General features: G+C 56.6%; 1 protein-coding gene and 1 long non-coding RNA gene across 3 annotated transcripts; both read left to right on the top strand.

The window, feature by feature from the left end:
• The first annotated feature begins 1,010 nt into the window (after positions 1–1,010).
• LOC140003414 (uncharacterized) lies at positions 1,011–6,008 on the top strand. Its single transcript, XR_011811973.1, has 3 exons — positions 1,011–1,142; positions 1,234–1,324; positions 5,842–6,008. It is a non-coding gene; the product is annotated as an uncharacterized lncRNA (long non-coding RNA).
• A 5,076-nt stretch (positions 6,009–11,084) lies between these two features.
• Positions 11,085–19,506, top strand: LOXL1 (lysyl oxidase like 1). Of its 2 annotated transcripts, none has more exons than XM_072043377.1 (7): positions 11,085–12,510; positions 16,715–16,844; positions 17,659–17,796; positions 18,118–18,274; positions 18,369–18,464; positions 18,568–18,683; positions 18,975–19,506. In XM_072043377.1, exons 1-7 carry the CDS (start codon positions 11,418–11,420, stop codon positions 18,979–18,981), a joined length of 1,737 nt encoding a protein of 578 aa, XP_071899478.1. In that variant the 5' UTR covers positions 11,085–11,417; the 3' UTR covers positions 18,982–19,506. The 2 variants fall into 2 exon arrangements, with proteins under 2 accessions (XP_071899478.1, XP_038040929.2); XM_038185001.2 differs by having other exon boundaries at positions 11,087–12,510; positions 16,736–16,844.
• The last annotated feature ends 1,031 nt before the right edge of the window (positions 19,507–20,537 follow it).

The following is a 20,537-nucleotide window of genomic DNA, read 5'->3' as shown; positions in this document are numbered from 1 at the left end:
ATAAAATAAAATAAAATAAAATAAAATAAAATAAAATAAAATCATAAGCCCTCCCAAATTGCTCTGCTAAACCACCTTGTGCACCATCCTGCTCTACCCATCTGTGGGAATTAAATGGGTGAGGGATCCTAGATGGGGGCAAAGCGGATGGTGGCAGGATTTGGGGCTCATCCCCGATGTAATGCAGCGGGGGGCTCAATAAGAGCAGTGTCCCCATCACGGTGCTGTGACCTGGAGATACCAGGGCCAGTGATGTATTTTTTGGATGACTCCCCCACCCAGCTGGCTGACCAAAATCACTGAAAATGCATCTGCTCATCGAACCAGGCTTCACTGCACCCAAGGGGAAACCCAAATCTGCTGCCCTGTGGGACACGCTCACAGATGGGAGCTGCCAGAGAGCTCAGCTGGCGTTGGCAGCATTTTTGGGTGAAAACTCCTATTCCCCTTGTTTTTCCAGTACTTCCCACAGTGCCAAGTGATTAGGCATTATGGAAGGGAAAAGGAGCACAAAGCACAAGGGAAACCTGGAGATGTTTAAAGCCTGTCTGGACGCCTACCTGGGCAACCTGCCCTAGGGAACCTGCTTTGGCAAGGAGGTTGGACCCGATGATTTCTTGAGGTCCCTTCCAACCTCTACAATTCTGTGATTCTGTGATTGAGCATGTTAAATGCTTAAGGAGATGCTCCCTGTGCCAAAGAGCTGCACCAGGGGCCACCTTGGTGTGGCGGGACGGGGACCTGATGGCTTTTTCTTATGGGGTTTGGTTATAAGGCACGAGTCTGCACCCACTCAGCTTGGCAATAAACCTTCTTTTCTTTTTCAGAATGAGAGAATAACACCAGTCCAGCAGTAAATAAAGGTTACGATACCCAATATAAACATTCATTGGCATCCTACGCCCACATGTCTGCATGTTGCCTGGTTACAAGTATAAAAGGCTAGTGGCTTATTTATCTAGGAAATCTGTCCTGGGTATAACCTCATGTCTGCATTTAAACCAGAGTAATTCACCCGGAGCAAACAACAGTATAGGTGATCTCAGCGTGGTCTGCCTCTTTGGCCCCCATAATCTTCCAGCTCACCCCAAATAAACCTGATTTTAAGTGACTGAAGCCTCCGAAGGGGGCTGACAACGCCGGTGGGTAACCTGCCAATGATTTAATTACAATGGGTGGCTCTTTTTTTGCTCACAAACCACGCTGAGGGCAGTTGTTCTTGTCTTTTCCTAGACCCTGGCTGCATTTCTGGACTGGAGCATCCTCTCCCAGCCCCGCTGCTGCCCGCGGTGCCAGCTGGGCTGTCTGCTGGCGGCGATGCGAGGTGAGGCAATGGGTTTGAAAAGCCTCTTGTATCTCTGATTCCCCTTTTCCACCCAGCCCTGCTGTTTGTTGGTCCGTGTCTGTGTCTGACTGCGTTTTGGTCCATGTGAAACGTGGTGGCCCTCCTCCAGGTCTGCTTGCTTCCCACGTTACCTCTGGGCACGACCCAGCACTGGTCCCTTTTCCCTGTAGTTATCTCCTTGGGGATGCCCAACACAATATCCAGCCTGTCTGTAGGGCCAAAGAGACTTTTTGCCAATGGATGGGGAGCCTACTTCACAACAAACACTAAGATGAGCTTACCTATTTCCCAATAAAAATCCCAATTCTATATTTGCCAGTAAAAACTGGGAACATTTCCCGATGAAACCCAAGCCTGGGCTCTGTAAGAGGTACCGGTGTGCAGCCTCGAGTAATTCAGGGTACTGTGTTTATGCTGGGATTTGAGGGATGTTGAAAGAATCGATCCAAAGCATTTCCAGGCAGGTGAGGACCCCTGAACTTTGCGGGGTTAACATTAATTCGCTTTTTACTGCCCTGACATAAACAGTCAATATTACCTTGACTTTGTCCAAAAAGCCAATTGGCGCAGTTGTTCATTAGGAAATGGCTCGATCAAAGTGCTTTTTGAACAATTTATTGCCCCTATAAAAAAGGAAGTAATACCATGAGCAGATGGAGCGATACCAAAAATGACGTCCCACCCATAAAAGCGTCACAGTGCCTCCCTCGGCCAGGAGAGGTGCTGAGCGCTGCTGGAGGTGTGGTGCTGGCTCAGGATGGGAGCCAAAACGTCTGCCAGCTGCTCCGGGGTGTGAAATGGGGCATTTGGACCATCTGGTGGGCAGAGGGAGCAGCACTGGGTGCCTCGTGTCTCCTTCAGCCCCTCGGGCTCAGCAGTCCCAGGCTTTCCCATCCCTCATCCCAAGAACACCTCCTCACACTCAATATCCATTTTTAGTCTCTTGTCTCACGGCTTTTGTCGGTTTGTCCCCTTGTCAAGTTAAACACGAGCTGCATGGGTGTTTATCAGACAAGCAGGGCTTTTGTCTGCTCGGAAAACCCCAACGTTGGGAACCTTAAGCCAAAAAAAGCCCTGGCATCGGTCACATCGGATGTGTCATCACCTGGCTGGAAAAGCTGCATCTATTTTCACGTGCGTTCAGGAGAGAAAACAGCTATGGCTTGATTGTCCATTCCTCTCGGCTCCGCTCCTCTCCTGTTTCAATGAGCTGTGCAAGCACTCGTGGATAAATCTTGGATTTCAAGGAGGCAAGGTCATGCTCCATTTCGTAGCGCGCCGGGAGTAAAACATCGCCCGGGGCACACGAACGCGAACGCGATCACCTAAATTTCCTAGCTGATGTGGTTTGGGAGGGTTGCTTTTATTTCATTTGCTTTATTTTCCTGGCTTGAATGAAGCCAGCGTGGGAGGGAGGAATTTTCTCTGGGCGAGTGCTCGGGAAGAGCAGAAACCCTACCTGCCTGCAGCCCTTCTTGCCCCAAACCCAGAGCATCCATTAGTGGCCCCCTCTGGCCCTTGGGGATCTTTGCAGAGAGGATTAAAATGTTCTGAGCTGTCAGCATGTAACAGAAGTGGCTTCAGCGTGCTTCATTTAAACCTGGCTGCTCTTCTCCTCCCTGAGAGGTGCGTCCCTGCCACCCAGTCCGTGCTGGGGTCACGTCTCCTGCGTGCTCCTCACCATCACTGCTGGAGACCCGGCAGGTGAGGTGGGTCTCCATGTCTCCATCCTACCCCTTGCAGGGGGCCTTGGGCACTGAAGTGAGGAGTTAAAACGTTGTTTCACCCTGATGGGGAGCGTTAATTGATAAGGGAGACGTGTTTGGGTGGTGGCTGCCCGTAGGCTTGCTGCCTTCGGCAGTTTCCCATTAATAAGTCATAGCGAATGTTTCCTGGCACATCAGCCTCAAACAGATAGCTTGTCAGCTGGGAGCCGAGCCCTCCATAGATCTCCTTGATGGAACAGTTTTTAAGAGCAAAACTGGGAGCAGGGAAGCAGCGTTTGCAGCCCTCCATCCATTAAAGATGGATGGGTCATGGGAAGATGCTATCGGAAAGGCTAAAAAGGTATTTGGGCAAAGGTGGGCTTCTCCATCCCCACGTCCTTCCCTGCCTCTCAAAGCATCCTGCCTTCAGCCTCTTTTAAACCCATATTGCTTAGCTTTATTGAAGAACTCACCTCCTTTTTCCCCTCTCTCATTTTCATGGGTCCAACCTTGACTCACACGAGCAGGAGACAAGAACTCCTCGGAATTCCCCCATGAATTTTGCATGGAGGTTTTTCTCTGCCTTTTTCGTGGTTTTGGGGAGCCGGGGGACAGGAGAGCGTGACAGCTGAGCCGAGCTCACTGCGGAGAGCACTCACGGGTTGCCTGGTGATCCAAGACGTGCGATTTTAACAAGTCAGGCTCCCGGATCACAGGCCTGAAAGACTGGTCCCAGGTGGGCGTGAGGTGCTTAAAGATGTGGAAATAACCAAAACCTCACCTTCAGAGGCTCCAGCCAGACATAGCATGTTGTCTGCACCTTCCTCGTGGCTCCCAAGTGCTGCATTGAGACATCAGAGCTCCCCGGGGGACAATTTAGGGCGAGTCGAGGGAGATCAGAGGGGTGGAACAGAAGATCAGGATGGGGAAAGCTTAAATACCTGCTGCTCATCAGCACGGGGGAGGGATGATGGATGGGGCTGTGACAGAGGTCCGTAAAAGCCTGGGCAGCAGGGAGTGATTTCTCTTCCTTGCCTCGTGAGAACCAGGAGCCAGGAGAGGAGAGAAGCTTTAAAACAAAGACAAGGCTTGTTTGCACAGCCATAATTCAGCTCCGTTGTGCTGGTGGTGTGCAGAATTAGACAACAGGAGGAAAAAGCTTAACCAACAGTAAAATGTCCCCAAAGCAGCCCTTTTCCCCAGGCACCCAGGGAGTGCCGGTCTCTTCTGAATGCTGAGGATGCGGCAACCCAGGTCCACCCGTGGGGTGCCCCTGGGTGGTGGGAGAGCTGGTTGGGGTTGCTGGCAGCTTTTTTTTGGAAAAAAAACAGAAATTTTATTTCACTGAATGTTCATTTGGGAGTGGTGCTGTCTCTGAGGATGTAACTAGCAGGTGTCAGCCTCTGTGTCCAGGAGCTCACGGAGGTGTCACAGCGTCCTTCTGTGTCCCCAAGTCCTGCTCCAGCCCCAGCTCCCCCTTCCCCTTCCCTTTCCAGATCCCCATCTGCTCGGCAATGCTGGGTGCATCAGGTGTGTGGCTCTCTCTTCTTGAGGCTTCGCTCTGCCAAGGGACCTGGGGGGCTGAACCGCTGCTTCCAATGCTCCCCAGTTAGACCCCTAACGAGGAGGCAGTGGCACCTCCCAGCTCCTTCTGCTGGCTGTTTTCCCCAATGGGAAAACTGGGGAAAAAAAAATGGGAAACGTCCCCTGTCCGTCCCAGAGGCTGGTTTTGTGCTGGGACACTTCCCCCCTTCCCGCCCCCCCCAGCTCTGAAATGATGATCGAGACCAAGATTTATACTTTTAATTAAGATTGAGAGGCTGGAACCCCAGGGTGCGCCAGCCTCAGGAAGAAGGACAATTATGAAGCAATTACACAGCCTTGTAATCACATTATGCACGGGATATAGGCTGAGATCTACCAAAGCCAGCATAAATAGGTCATCAGCAAGCCCAGGAGATGACAAACCTCAAAAAGTCCTCAAGGTGCTGCTGCCCAAAGCCTTTTGGGGTTGGGGATGGAAGACCTGAAGCTCTCAGACCCCATCAGATGCTCAGGAGCTGATTTGGTGCTTTGTAGGGACCGAGCGTCTCAGGGGCAAAACCTTCTAGGAAAACCCTCCCGGGCAGGAATTCAGTAGGAAAAGTTGGCTCAGGGCTCAATTTTCCCACTGAAGGAGGTGGGCTGTGGGGTCCGTAGGAGCCGACACCTCTGAGACTTTGCTCCCCCCTTATTTTTCTGGGGAAAAAACAAAAAAAAAAAGTTCTTGGTGCAATGCCATCCATCCGCTCTACGCTTATCCTCATTTGGCATCTCTTGCTTGCTGCCTTTTTCCCTTATTCTTTTCTCACAGTTTACAAATTAGTCAGCTTTGCCCGGTGAGGAAGAATTGATTTTATGGTGAAACACTCTATTTTTTTTTTTCTCCCCTCTAAAAACAGCTTTCCCTTCCCATGAAAGCAGCCGGGCGAGCTCCGAGACGAGCCCAGACACCCTGTCACACTTGCAGGGAGCTGCGAAAACAGTCTGCTTCCCCCTTGTTGGGTGGGGAGGGAGGAATGTCCCTGCCTGGCCCTAAAAACGGGGCTTGGGAAGCACCTGGGGGGGGGCAGGATTTGCTTCTGGGGACACAGGGGCTGTGCCAGGCTGGGGACGAGGTGACCTGGGGACCAAAGGGCCAAGATGCGAGGTCCCTGCGTGCCTCCATCCCCCCAGCTGCTCCAATTTCTGGCAGTTTTATCCCTCTTTCCTCATCCTGAGCTGGTTTTCTCCCTCTTTTCTCCTCCACAGCTGGTTTCCTTCCTCCTTTTTCATCCAGAGCTGCCACGTTGGTCGCACTCTACCTGCTACAGCATCGCCTGGAGCCCAAAGGTTGCAGCGATGGGTCGAGTGACCCAGAGTGAGGGAATTATATATAGAAAGGCAGGAGATAGAGATGTCATTAGAGAGAAGCTGGGAGTCGGGAGAGCACCTCCAGGCCTTTTTTTTTTTTTTTTTTTTTTTTTTTTTTTTTTTTTTGTGGATGAAAGCAGCTTACTTCAGTGAATAGCATGATTATATTCAGATTCCCATTTAGGCTGCTCCAAGTTGTACAACAAAAGGAATATTAAATGATACTGCAAAATTGATGTTACAAATCAATGTAACCTGCATAAATCAGCCCAGCCCAGGCAGGAAGGTAGGGCTTGCTTTTCTCGAAGGGGCTGCTTTAGAAATGAGGAGCTGCCTTGGAAATGAAAGGGGCTGCGTCCAGCTGCAGAAGACCTTAGAAGAACTCCATGCCTCCAGCCAGCTGCATCTCCTTACTCCCTTATTCTTTTCCAGGACAAACTGATCTGGTTAGAGGAGCTTTTAGGAGTTTACACACGTTTTTCAGAGCTTTGTACATGGAAAATGCCCCCTCTCTTCTGGCTTTGACTGCTTTTCACCTCCCATCCCACCAGGCCAGCAGAGCCGTCCCAGTTTCCCCAGCTCTGCTCAGCACAAGGCAGCAGATCTGTGCCGTGCTGGAGCTCAACTTCTCCAAAAAGTGGACTTTTAAAAGTATGTTCTGCAGCCTGAACAAGAACAGGCTGATACAAGTTGTATCCTCGGGAACTCAGCCTTGCTTTCCTAAATGTATATGCTCCAGAGGAGCCACGCTGGCCTGAGCATCCCCTTCCCATTCTTTCTCCCAGCCCGGGCCTGAATGTGGTTTCCCTTTATTCCTGAGCAAACCCAGAGCACAAAAAAGCCCGTGGCACCCTTTTTGTGCCCTAACTTGCCCAGATCCCTTCTCCCTTGAAAGCAGCTGCATTTTTCGGTGGTGCCTTGGAGGCACTCGCCGGGCTCCTGACTTAGGCACAGCCGACCGAGGGATTGTGCTGAAAGGGATTTGTTAGTATTAATTACGCCACGTCCCTGCTGAGATTTTTAACAAGATTATGCTTCCCGAGCGCCGCTGCTCCGCTTCCCCTCCTACTCCTTCCTTTCCATTTCAAAGCACGGTGCGTGCAGCGGGGCTTGGTATTTTATTTTTCTGTCGTTCCCCCGCAGGATGCTGGCGAGGGGGGAGCACGCAGGAGCCTCCCCAGCTGCTCGGGGTCCCCGTGCAATGCTGAGAAGGGGCAGGCGAGCCTCAGCTTGGGACCTCAGCATATCCAGGAGCCACACGTTTTTCCCACCCCATCCTCCTGCTTCCCTTTCAACCCCAAAAACCTGCAGGTCCAGAGGCAGACGTGGCTTTTAGCAAAACGAAGCCGGATTTGCGCTTGCACCAGAAATTCCCCGACCTCATGGGTTTATTTTCCCTGTAGGATTAGTGAGGTTAAGTCAACGGGGGCGATCCGATTTGGGCTCGATGCTATTCTCGGCGGGGTTTAGGAGCCGTGGCACGGGCGGGTGTGTGGATTCCTGGCGTGAAGCAGCTTTTGTGGGATAAGGGGCAGCACAGCGATAATCAGCCTTGTGCCAGCTGGGAGCTCACCCCTGGAAATGGTTTCAGGAGGCCTCTTTGTGGGGTGCCATTGCTTTGGGGGGGGTTGCAGCTTTTTTGGGTCCCAGTCTTGCTCCCAGTGAAGGGGAGCACTGGGAGATGCCCCTGGGATGGTGCAATCCCATTGAGATGGCCCCAAACCCAGGCACGGCTGGGACAAGCACCCACATTCTCCCCAGCCCCTGCCTCCAAGGCCAACTGGAAGCACTGGGAGCTACTGGGAGGCTTTCAGAAGGGCTTGGAGGTTCCACGCTTGGATTTGTTGTGTGCTCAGCCCCCTGGAAGACATGGGAAGAAAACACGACCCCTCTCCACCCACCGTTGGCCATCTTCTAGCCACCAATTTTCCAATTCCTCCTCGATTTTTCTTGCCTTCTTGAATTTTTCCTCCTCTTTTCACCCCAGCGGTGCCGGGGCCAGCCGCCTCCTTTCCGACGGGTGTCTGTTTATTTTGACCCGAGCAAAAAGGCTCCTTTCAAGAGTAAGTGCTGAGGTCCTCCCGCCGCATTATGTAGCGTAAAGCACAGCACCGCTCAGCCAATTACCCTAATGCTGCTTATTTGCTCTTGTTACAGCGAGTAATTGCTCACCCAGAAGCTATTAAATTAGATAAGAGCAGAACAAACAAAACTATTCATTTTATTCACCGTATATTTATACACCTACCACTTCGGAGCAAGCAGCCGCCACGCTCGGGCGCTGGGAGTTTTCCTTGCTAGGGAGGCGAGGGCGATGCGAGATGCTCGGCACTGCCTGGGGGGGCTGGGGCTTTCCTCCTGCATTGTCTGGGGGAAAACTGGGGGCGTGGAGGGGTTGGGTTGTCCTCCTCCAGCCTGCTGCCTTCCCACCGCGGGGAAACTGAGGCACGGGGTCAGGATCATGCCCTTATTGTGGAATAAATCGGAGTTGGGGGGGGACCCCAAGTGCTTTTCATTCCCACTGGTGCTTTTCCTCCCCCAGCCCCGGTTTGAGCTGGATACTGGGCAGGGTGACCCAGCTCTTAGGGGTGAGCAGGCACTGGTGGCACCGCGGGGGATACTGGGGATACTGGGGTGCCCCCAGTTCCCAACTGGGGGGAGGAGGAGCAGGGTTATTGCCCGAGATGTGCTGTGCCCAGCCCTGGCTCCTGCACCCCATATGTGCTGGGACAGCAAGCTCCACGCCGAGGCTGCCACCTGCCCCCGAACTTCACATTAAAACTCAGTGTTTTGGGGGGAAAACACCATTTTCTGATTAAGCAGATGTCCCTTTTTGTCCGGTTTCACCCACGGCTGGAAGGTGGCGGGGTGATTATTGGGGTGGGCTTGGTCCCTCGCTGGGCTTTGCTCACAGCCGGGTGGTCCCGGTCTCAAAGGGCAGCAGAAATTTAAGCGAGTTAAATTAATTCTTTTCTTAATTAAAAATTAAGAAGTGACATGCTCATGGCAAACACCGAGCTAAGTGGTGCTGGGAGCTGTGGGGAGGTGGGGAGGAGTCGGTTTGTTTTTTGGGGGTACCTAAAGGGGGTGAGAGAGGGTTTCTCATGGGAAGATGTGATGCTCGGGATGCTGCTCCCTGCTGCAAGCCCCCAGAATAAAAACATACCCCAAAATATAATTCCCAAGGGCTACTTTGTTCTGATTTCTTGGACAATTTCTGCATTTCATTGCTCCCTTTGAAGCCAAAGTTCCCGGTCCTGCTGCCTCATCGGTGGGCGAGATGACCCCAGGTGTCCCCCAGCACCTCTCCGTCCCCCCCCCCCCTGCCCTGAGGGACATCCATCCCCTCCTGGCTGGGACCACCATATGGGATTTGGGGACTTGTCACCCCAGGGGGTGGCTTCCCATGGGGTTTCAGTGGGGTGCAAGGAGGTGGCTGTCCCCAGCGCTGCCACCCAAGCGTGGGCTGCTGGCACCATCTAGTGGGTGCTGCCCCCTCGCCCCGCTGCCGTGTGCCACCCCCGAGTTTTTGGGACAGACGTGGGGCCACCCCCTGAGCCCTCAGGGGACATCGAGCCCCCTCGGGGACATGGGGTGGGACCCTGTGGCCCTGGAGAAGGGGGACGGGGACCAAAGTCCCCACTGCCGCAGCGATGTGCTAAGGGTTTGGGGGGTTTGGGGAGGGGGCAGCGAGACCCCCAGATGTGGGGCAGGGGGATATTGGGGTGCTGGGGGACAGCCAAAGGGGGGTAACCCGCATGTCCCTGTCCCCAAGCAGGGCTGGGAGGCCAGGCCAGGCTTTTCCTTCCTGGAGAGCGCTGCTGCCGATTGCATCAACTCCGGCATTTCCAGACCCTGCGGGAGAAGGGAGGAGCGCGGCAGGGAAAAGGGAAAAGAAAAGAAATGGGGGGGACATGGGGCCAGGGAGGGGGTCTGGGGGTCGCTTCGGTCCCTCCAGCTCTGGGGTAGCCCCCCCTTGGGTGGCTGTCCCCATCCGTCCCCGTGCTGGCCTCGGCTCCCGGGTTGTGGGCACGGAAAGGGGGGGAAAAAGGGAAAAAGGAAAAAAATCTCCACGTGGAAACGCGCGGCCCTACAGCCGGGACATAAAGCAGCAGGGAAACCAGCCGGGATCCCGCCTCGGTTTCCCCAAGCAGGGGTGAGGCGAGAATCCAGGAAAGTCCCCAAAATGCCACAGTTGGGGAATTCTGGGGGAAAAGTTCCCCTTTTTGGTGCAGCTGGAAGCCGAGAGCCCAAAGCTCGGGGTCTGCCCTTCACCCTGGCATCAGGCCTGCGGTTGGGTCCCCGCAGAAAATGGGGTCGTGTTATATCCCTCACCCCTCTTTTGGGGCCGTTTTGTGGTGTTTTTGTATAATGCCGATGTCCGGGGGAGGTTTTACCCAAAATATCCGGAGGGTGATGGAAACAAAAACACACGGGTTTTGTTTGCTGTTGTTTTGATCCTGATTGGAAACAATCCCGATATTCTGGGATTATTTGGGGGGGTTATAGGTTGGGAGGGGTTATAGACTGGGGAGGGGGTGCCTGGGGGTATTTTGGTGGGAGATGTTTGGGGGGGTAATGGGGCATTTGGGAGAGGGGATTTGGAGGGAGGTGTTTGGGGAGTATTTTGGGGGGTACTTGGGGGGATATTTGGGAGGGGTGTTTGGGTGGGGGGATGTTTGGGGGGTGTTTGGGGAGGTATTTAGGGGGACACTTTTTGGGGGGTATTTTTGGAGGTGTGTTTGGGGGGTGATGTGCGGGAAGGGGCTATTTGGGGAGGTAATGGGGGGGCAATTGGGAAGGGGCATCTCGAGGGGGGGAATTGGGAGGGTGCATTTGGGGGAGGTGGTTTGGAAGGAGATATTTGGGGGGGTATTTTGAGGGGGTTATTTGGGAGGGGGTGTTTGGGGGGGGATTTTGGAGGGAGATATTTGGGAGGAGGTAGTGGGGGGGCGTTTTGAGGGGAGGCGTTTGGAGGGAGATCTTTTGGGGGAGGTACTTGGGGGAGGATATTTTGGAGGGTGGTACTTGGGGGAGGACGTCTTGGGGGAGGTATTTGGGGGAGGATGTCTTGGGGGAGGTATTTGGGGGAGGACATTTTGGAGGAGTTATTCGGGGAGGTACTCGGTGGGGGGGGGGGCTATTTAGGGGAGGACTTTTTTTGGGGGGGGGTGGAAAAGGCTAATTGAAGGGGGCATGCCTCTGCCCCCAGACCCTTCCTGAAGCCCCCTCTCCCCACAACCGAGCCGACCGCAGCTCCCAGCTCGGAGGGGGGGCTGCTCGGGGACCCTCCCCCGTCCCCAAATCCCCCCCCCCCCTTCCCCGGCGGCGGGGCGGGGGCGGAGGAGGCGCCTGGCAGCCGGCGGCCGCCCCCCCAGCTCCGGCTGCCCCGCAGCGAGCCGAGCCGAGCCGGGCCGGGCGGGGATGGGCAGGAGCAGCCGCCCGGGGGCCGGGGGCCGGTAGCGGGGGAGGCGATGGGGGGCCGGGGGGTTTGGTGGGGGCTTTGGGCAGCGCTGGGCTGCGGCTTGTGGCTGCTGGCCGGGGGGCAGGATGCCGGGGGGAGGGCGGGGGAGCCCTGGAGGCAGCTGATCCGCTGGGAGAACAACGGGCGGGTGTACAGCCTGCTCAACACCGGCGCCGAGTACGTGCCTCCGGGGGGGGACAGGCCCGGGGGGGCCCGGCTGCTGCTGGCCGACGAAGCTCCAGGCCGAGGGGGTCGGAGGCAGGCGGCCCCACCGCCCCGCTTGGGCTCCGAGACGGTGCGGGGCCACACTCGGCACCCCTTCGGCTTCGGGCAGGTGCCCGACAACTGGAGGGACGGGCCGGTGGGCGACAGCGTGGGCTCGCCACGCTTGAGGCCGGCCGCCCGCCAGCGCCAGCCTTCGTCCTCCTCCTCCTCCTCCTCTTCCTCCTCCTCGTCCTCGGCCTCCTCCTCCTCGTCCTTCGCCTACGCGGCCTTCGGGCAGCCGCTGTACCCCCAGCCGCCCTACCCGCAGCCCCCCTTCGAGCCCTACGAGGCGGCCCCACGGGCATCCTACGACGAGGCGTACGCCTATTACCGCGCCACGGGTGCCGGCGGGGCGGCCGTGGCCTCGGCAGCGGCGGGGGCCAGCGTGGTGTACCCCTTCCAGCCCCGAGCGCGCTACGAGGACTACGGGGAGGAGCAGAGCCCCTACCGAGCTCAGGGCTACTACCCCGAGCGGCCCTACGCCCCTCAACCGGCCGACGGCTTGGACCGGAGGTACTCCCACAGCTTGTACCACGACGCCGGGGCCGGCGCGGAGCAGGGCGGCGCGGACTCCTTCGGCCTCGACCAACGCGGCGTGGCCTCCACCGATAACCTCCAAGCGCCCGTTGGCTCCCCACAGGCGGGCGGGATGGCGTACGGGAGCCAGTACCAGCCCCACGAGCCGCAGCCGCCTTTCGGGGTGGTGATGGAGCCCTATGGGGCCCCCCGCCCCGAGCCCTACGTGCCCGCCCGCAGCCCCGAGGTGCCGCAAGCCGTCCCCGACAGCCAGGCGCGGCTCAGCGTGGGGAGCGTCTACAGGCCCAGCCAAGGAGGACGGGGTGAGTTTTGGGGGGCTCTGAGGTGGGACAATGCCCCCGGTGCCCCCTCGCCCTTGGGGATGGTGGCCCCGAGCTCATGGCGTCGGGGTCTGGTGGTGGGTGCACCCCAGGGGATGCTGACACGGGGGTTGAGGGGCTGGGGATGCTGGAATGTGGTTTGGGGAGGGTGTTTTGGGGTGGGGTTGGGGTGATGTGAAGGGACAGGGACAGGTCCCGCTGGGGGCCAGGTTGTGGGGTGGGTTTGAGCTGTGTCCTGGGTCCTCCTGCAAGCGTGGGGTGCTTGTGTGTTGTGGGATTGGAGATGTGACACTTGTGGGGTGGCTGTGTGCCTTGTCCCGGGTCATCCTGCATCCATGGGGTTGTGTGCTGTGAGATAGGGACATGATGTGGTTGTGGGGTGGTTGTGTGCCATGTCTCAGGCCCTCCTGCGGTTGTGGGGTGGATATGTGCCATGGGATTGCTGGCATGGTGCACTTGTGGGGTGGTTCTGTGCCATGTCCCAGGCCCTCCTGCATCCATGGGGTAGATGTGTGCTATGGGATAGGGGCGCACTGTGCTTGTGGGGTGGTTGTATGCTGTGTTAGGGGTCCTTCTGTGTTCATGGGGTGGCTGCGTGCTGTGGGATGGGGGCACAATGCCCTTGTGGGGTGGTTGTGTGCCATGTCCCAGTTCCTCCTGCATCCATGGGGTGGATGTGTGCCATGGGATGAGGACGCACAGTGTTTATGGGGTGGGTTTGTGCCATGTCCCCGCTCATCCTGCCTCCATGGGGTGGCTGCGTGCTGTGTGCTCGGTGTGTGGCTCTGTACTACCTCCCTTGGGACCCCGATGCCCCCACCGGGCTCCATCGTCCCCGTCCCTCGAGGGAGGCGCCCAGCAGAGGTCACAGCAGGGCTGCCGTGGCTCCGTGCCCTACTGACCCGACACCGGTGCAATCCTGTGGCTTTTGGCTGAGGGATGCTGGAATTTGAGGCAGGGCTGGAGGGTGCGAGGAGCAGCAGCCTGGGGGATCTGATCCCTGCCTGTCCCCTGGGAAACCCTCCTCGGCTGGAGCCTCCGACCCGGCTGACCCCACAACCCATCCGGCCCCGTCCCTGCTTTCTGGGAAAAGCCCCACAGCCCGGCCCCGTTGCGTGCAAGCGAGGGAGCACAGCGCGAGCAGCCAGCCCGGGTCAGCGGGAGGTCTCGCAGGAGAAGTGTGGGAAAGTGATTTTGTGATGGAGTTTGTGCAGAGGGGACCTCTGCCCCCCGGTGCTGGAGGCTGGGGCATAACGGGGACGGTGTCGGGGTCGAAATGGTGTTGGGGCCCTCAGGGTGACTTAGCTGTGCCATGGAGGGACAGCGGGGACACCCCTCAGAGTCACCTTGTCACCTGCAGAGCCACCCTGGGCAGGTTCCTTAATTGGGAAGGAGGCTTTTGGCAGCGGAGCCAAACATTAATTACGCCCCTAATCTCTTCAAACACGCGTAATCCCGCCCGGCTCCGCGAGGAATGCGCGGCATTCGCCGCCGGCTGGGCTGCCTGGGGGGGTTAATTAAGCAATTAGATCGCCCCCGGCTTCCACCTGGTGGGTTGTAAGGGCGTGCGTGAGCCTCCAGCAATCCAACGGTGAGCCTCCAGCCGGCCTTCCAAAAGTGAGCCTCCATCCACCCAAAGTGAGCCTCCATCCATCCAAAAGTCAGCCTCCATCCATCCAAAATGAGCCTCCAGCCACCCAAATTGAGCCTCCATCCATCCAAAATGAGCCTCCATCCATCTCCAGCCACCCAGGACCATGTCCTGGAGCCCCATGGCTGCAGGTAGTGGTGCTGTTGGTGCTCTCCCACCCCGTGCTCCTGGCTGCAGCCTCCCCGCTCCCCAGGGACCCACCTCCACCTCCTCTCCGAGCCTCGATGGGGCCTCCCCCAGTGGGTCCCTTGGCCTGACCCCTACCTGGTACCGGTTCCTCCCACTCCAGGAGAAAGCGAGGCCATGCCAGGGCTGGAAAATTCCAACCTTGGTCCGAGGGCATGCAAGGCCTCCAGCCTCCTGGAGCTCACCCCCCTGCAGGACCCCGTTTTGGGCAGGAAGTGTAGAACAAAGCGCCAATTTTATGGGTTTGACCTCACCTCCTCCTGGCCCAGCACTGAGGGCTGGGGAAGTGGAGGCCAGCGGTGTCTGCGTCTGTCCGTGTCAGCCTGCAGTACTGAGCACATGTGAACTTTCTAAAATAAAAACAACCCCGACCCTTCTCCTTTTCCTCCTCCTTTTTTCTCCTCCTCCTCCTCCTCCTCTTTTTTTTCTCCTGATTCACTCCAACACTTTTTTTTTTTTCACTGAAAAAAGCACGTTTGCTTTTTGCCTCTTCCTTAACGCCGTGATTTTTCTACCTGTGGGAAACAATCGTGCCCGAGGAGCAGCCGTCTCTGGGCGAAGCCGAATATTGCTGAGCAGTGAGTCAGCTCCTGCGAAGCTCAAGTTGGCCAAGACATCTGGCTGTCTTTTCAGACAGAAAGGAGGGAAAAATCCCGTTTTCGGTTGATTTTTTTTATTATTTTTTTGCGCCGCCTCTTGCTTTTCAGCTTGCTGCTCTGTGTTGATGTTATTTCTTCTTTTTCCTTGAAGGCAGGGTTGGGCTTGGGATGGGAGCTCCTCGCTGAGGATGCTCAGGTCGGGATGTGGCGAGCACCGTGTGGTTTGGGCAGCGGGTCCTGCCTCCACGGGGCTCGGGTGGGCTTTATTTTCCTTGGATCACCGTGTGCGTGCGTGGGGCACTTAAAAACAGCCGGGCCTGGCACATTTCTCCCTGCTTCCCTCCGAACTACAAAAAAAACCATCCCCAAGCCGCCACCGTCTCGATAATCCTGCCCATCACAGCCTCGCTGCGTCCATTTTACAGATGGGCAAACCGAGGTGATGGCGCAGTGGTTTTTGGGGTCCTTCATCCTTTGGGTCACCTCTCCCAGGTCTGATCCTGCCTCGCCCCTCACAGGGGGAAGGTGCCAGCCCTGCTCCCTCTCTTGGGCTTGTAAAAGCAGTTTTTTTTCGGCTCAGCCCCTCACACCTGCACAAACAGCGTGGCGGGGAGCAGGCTGGCTCGCTCTTATTGTGATTTTCACGGTGCATGAGAAGGAAATCTTCTCTGGCAGCTCCCTGGGCAGGCTGAGAGGCAAGGGGGCGGAGGAGGAAAAACAAACATTTTCTTGCTGTGGTTGTCCCTTTTTTTTTGGAGGCAGCAGTGGGGGGCTGCCAGGTCCGGGCTTGCAGGAGGTGGAAAAGAGCTCGGTCAGCGGAAAGGAGGAGGATTTGGCACGGGGGGCTCGGCGTGGAGGGTGGCAGGGGCACCTTCGCACGGTGGCCCATTCGAGCCGAAACGCGGGCTGGGAAGGCGACCCTACAAAAACAGCGGGGCCGGCTGGGGTGAGCATCGCGTGGGGGGGCAAAGTCCCCGTTGGTGAAGGAGTCGGGTTTCTCTGGGAGCGTCCAAGAATTTATTATAAACACCAGGGCCGAGGAAGTGTTGTTTTGTGGACGAGGACAAACGCTTCTCCCCGCATCTCACCAGCAGGACGGGCACTAAATTCGGGTGCTCACCCCAAAACACAGCTCGGTGGGGGCCTCGTTCTGTGTCTGCTGTGTTGTTTTATGGGATTTTAAGGGGGAAAAGTCCCTGCAGCCCTCCTGCCTTCCCCCTCGCAGCCCTCCTGCCTTCCCCCTCGCCCCGCAGACCCCCCTGGGCATTACATCAGCAGTGATGACCAAGCAGCGGGGCAGGAAACGAGCTCCAATCGAGTGACGTGATCCCTCGGGGGAGGCCGGGCCGGGAAACAAGGAGGCATTGTTCTTCTTGCCCGTGGAACAAAATAATAAAATAAAACAAAACAAAACAAAATAAAATAAAGGGGAAGAGCAGGAGGAAAAAATGCAACAGGCTGGAAACATCCTTGGTGCAACGGGGGGAGCTGGACTGGCTCTTGTGCTGGGGATGGGGATGGGGGTGAGGATGGGGATGGGGATGGATATGAAGATGGGAATGATGAGGATGGGATTGGGATGGGGATGGAGATGGGAATGGTGAGGGTGAGGATGGGATTGAGATGGGGATGGAGATGGGAATGGTGAGGATGAGAATGGGATTGGGATGGGGATGGTGAGGATGGGATTGAGATGAGGATGAGGATGGAGACAAAACACCTGTGGGTGTTTTGGGTGTGCACCACACAGGAGGCCGTGTGTCCCCCGCAGGTCTCCCCGACTTGGTGCCCGACCCCAATTACGTGCAGGCGTCCACCTACGTGCAGCGGGCACACCTCTACTCACTGCGCTGCGCCGCCGAGGAGAAGTGCCTGGCCAGGTAGGTTGGGGGACACATGGCCAGGGGTCCTGGGGGTGACGGGGTGGACAGGGAGAGGGGGGTCACGGGTTGGAAATGGTGTAAAGTGGGAGAGGGAGGAGGGAGAAGGAAGGATGGAGGGTGAAGGAGGAGGATGGGGTGAAGAATGGAAGATGAAGGATGGAGGGTGAAGGATGGAGAGCGGAGGATGCAGAAGGACGGAGGATGAAGAAAGGAGGGTAAAGGATGGAGCATGGAGGGTAAAAGAGGAGGATGGAGCATGGAAGATAGAGGATGAAGAAGGAAAGGGAAGGGGAATGAGGAAGGAGAAGGAAGAAGGATGGAGGGTGAAGGAGGAGGATGGGGGATGGAAGATGAAGTATGAAGAGTGAAGGATGAAGGGTAGAGGATGGAGGAGAAGGAGGGAGGATGAAGGAGAAGGGTGGAGGACACAGGATGAAGGATGGTGGATGAAGAATGAAGGAGGGAAAGGGAAGAAGAAAGGATAGAGGGTGAAGGAGGATGGGGGTGAAGGATGGAAGATGAAGGAGGATGAAGGAAGGAGGATAGAGAACGGAGGATGAAAGAGGAGGATGGAGCATGGAGGATAGAGGATGAAGGATGGTGGATGAAGAATGAAGGAGGGAAAGGGAAGACAAAGGAGGAAGGACAGGGTGAAGGATGGAAGATGAAGTTCGGAGGGTGAAGGGTGAAGGACAGAGGATGAAAGAGGAAGATGGAGCATGGAGGACAGAGGAAGAAGGATGGTGGATGAAGGCTGTAGGAGAGGGAAGGGGAAGGGCATGGCCCCACCGCCAACTTCCACTTTCCCCAGCACCGCCTACACGGCCGAGGCCACCGACTACGACGTGCGGGTGCTCCTGCGGTTCCCGCAGCGGGTGAAGAACCAGGGCACGGCCGATTTCCTGCCCAGCCGCCCCCGGCACAGCTGGGAGTGGCACAGCTGCCACCAGTGAGTTGGGGACACCCGCGTGGCCCCCCCGCTTCTGCACCCCCTCTCCTTCCCCCATGGTTCTGTGGCTCGTTTCACCTGCTTGCAGCCCCGAGATTTTTTTTTTAATTTTTTTTTTTTGGGGGGGGGGTCACCTGGCTTTGCTTCCTTGCTCCAGAAGCCCCCATGGCTGTGTCACCCCTTGGCCACGGGCTGGTGTAAGCGTGGGGTCACTGCGGAGCCCCTCACACCCCCAAAACTCACACCTGGGGTGGGGACGGGGCGATTTGGGGGGGGATTTGGGGGGGGGGAACAGCCACCCTCACGGCCTCCCGCCCCCAGGCACTACCACAGCATGGACGAGTTCAGCCACTACGACCTGCTGGATGCCACCACGGGCAGGAAGGTGGCCGAGGGCCACAAGGCCAGCTTCTGCCTGGAGGACACCACCTGTGACTTCGGCAACCTGAAGCGCTACGCCTGCACCTCCCACACCCAGGTTGGGCTCGGGATGCTCCTCGACCGGTCGGGGTCCTCGGGGCTGGTCCCCAAACCCATCTCCCTACCCCTCAAACTCATTTCCCTCCCCGCAGGGCTTGAGCCCAGGGTGCTACGACACCTACAACGCCGACATCGACTGCCAGTGGATCGATATCACGGACGTGCAGCCGGGGAATTACGTCCTAAAGGTGATGCTTTTACTTTTTAGGAGCAAAGATTGTCAACGTGTGGGCTCGTTTCTTGGGGTTCTTCTTCCCCTTTTGCTCATTTTTGCATGGTGTTTTCGCTTAGGTCCAAGTGAACCCCAAATACATCGTCCTGGAGTCGGACTTCACCAACAACGTGGTGCGCTGCAACATCCACTACACCGGCCGCTACGTCGCCACGACAAACTGCAAGATCTCCCAGTAAGGAGCCGTCCGTCCGTCTGTCCGTCCATCTGTCCCACCAGGCTCTGTCCATCCCTGGGGACGGACGAGGCGGGAGGTGGTGGGTTAATTGTTGTCATGACTTTGGGATGGGGTTGGCAAAGGGTTGGGTTGCGGGTCAGTGCTTTCCTCCGTCACCCTGCTTGGGTGTTTATATTGAATTTCCCCCATTTTCGTGTTATTTAGGAGCAGAAACAGCTGCGATACGCATTTTTCCAAAGGAATCCCTTCACCTTTTTCAGCCCCAAATCGTTGTCTTTCTCCCTGCAGATCTTGAGCCGAGGGGGCTTGAAGGACGGCACCTGCCCCAGCCCCACCACCAGCAGCTCCTCGAGCCCAAAACCACCCCAGAAAACTCACCCCAACCGCTCCACATGACACGAGGGAAGCGAGAGAGACTCTCTGAAATATTTTGATACTTAACTTCTCCTTAACCTGCGTCGTTTTTCCATTTTCTGATGGAAGCTGATGACAAGTTTTAGCTGGAATAAAGGGAGAGATGCTACCAGGCCGGTAGATCTCACATTTAGCAACAGCAAGCTGGGTCGTTGAACCCTTTCTGCCTTTTTTTGGGGGGGTCTCCAGCAACACCACGCTCCCCGTAGGATGAAAGCAGCAAAGATTTGGAGGTGCTTCCCCTGAAATTCGGGCTGCCTGTGCAGCCCTCGGGACGACGGGACGTCTGGTTTTATTATTATTATTTTCACCAGCTGTAAAAAAAAAAAAGCAAAAAAAACACACACCAAAAAGAAAAAAAAAGATGGAACCCATTAAAAACCCGTTGCTTTGGGCTTTTTTATTATTATTATTTTTAATCTCTTTTGAGCAGCGGAGCTGAGCTGGGGGGGGGTGGTTTGGGCAGGGGGTGCCTTTGAGTGGGTGGGGTGGGTGTGGGTCCATTGGGTGTGGGGTCCTGGGGCCAAGGGGGCCCTGCCCTGTCCTGTCCTGTCCCGTGTTGCCAGGAGCTGGTGGGTTGTGAATGTGCCCAGCAGTGCCTGCAGTGGGTCTGCTGCACCCCACTGGGTCCATCCCCATGGCCCTTTCCCATCCCCACATCCCGTCCTCACCCCCCCAGTGCTGTGTCCTCACCCCCCGTTACGCTTTCAGCACCTTTTGTTCCCAGATGTTGAATTTCAGCTCCAGCACTGGGTTTTTGGCCCTGCCCCAGCTCCAGGCACTGCACACAGCTGATGCTCCGGCTCCTTTCAGCGCTGCCTCGTTACAGCTCCTGCCCTGCAGCTCAGCTCCGCAGGGGCTGCTCCAGGTAAGAGGTGCTCCAGCTTCGTGCAGCTCCAGCTGGGCAACATTTTCATCTCACCCTGCTCCCCAGGATTTACCTACACCCAGACCTTCAACACCCAGACCTTCATTTTCAGCTCAAGCCCTGCAGTTGAGCTCCAGGTCTACGTTTTTAATTCAAGCCCTGAGTTTCCAGCTCCAGGCCTTCATTCCGCCCCAGCCCTGCATCTCAGCACACGCCAGGTAGGAACTGCTTCAGCTCCTTGTGGTTTTGCCCACCGTGCCCTAGGTTCCACCTCCAGCTCTGTATTTTCAGCTCGTGGCATTTGTTTTCACCTTGTGCTAGCATGCATACACTGCTCCATAACTAGTTTTGGCTGGGTTTCACTACCACCATGACCATTTTGGCTTAAGCCCCGTGTTTTACCCAGGGTCTTTGTTTGCAGCTCATGCCCTGCTGCCAGCTCCAGGTCCCAGGGGTCTGCTCCAGAGGTAAGCAGGTAGGAGATGCTCAGGCTTCTTCCAGCTCCAGCCACCTGATGCTGTTTTGCCTTGTGTTTCACCACCAGCATGCTGTTTTCTCTATTTTCATAT

The sequence above is a fragment of the Anas platyrhynchos genome, chromosome 11, assembly GCF_047663525.1.
Source record: "Anas platyrhynchos isolate ZD024472 breed Pekin duck chromosome 11, IASCAAS_PekinDuck_T2T, whole genome shotgun sequence".
NCBI lineage: Eukaryota > Metazoa > Chordata > Aves > Anseriformes > Anatidae > Anas > Anas platyrhynchos.
Note: the sequence above shows the minus strand (reverse complement) of the source record. Positions and strands in the feature narration are given on the sequence as shown.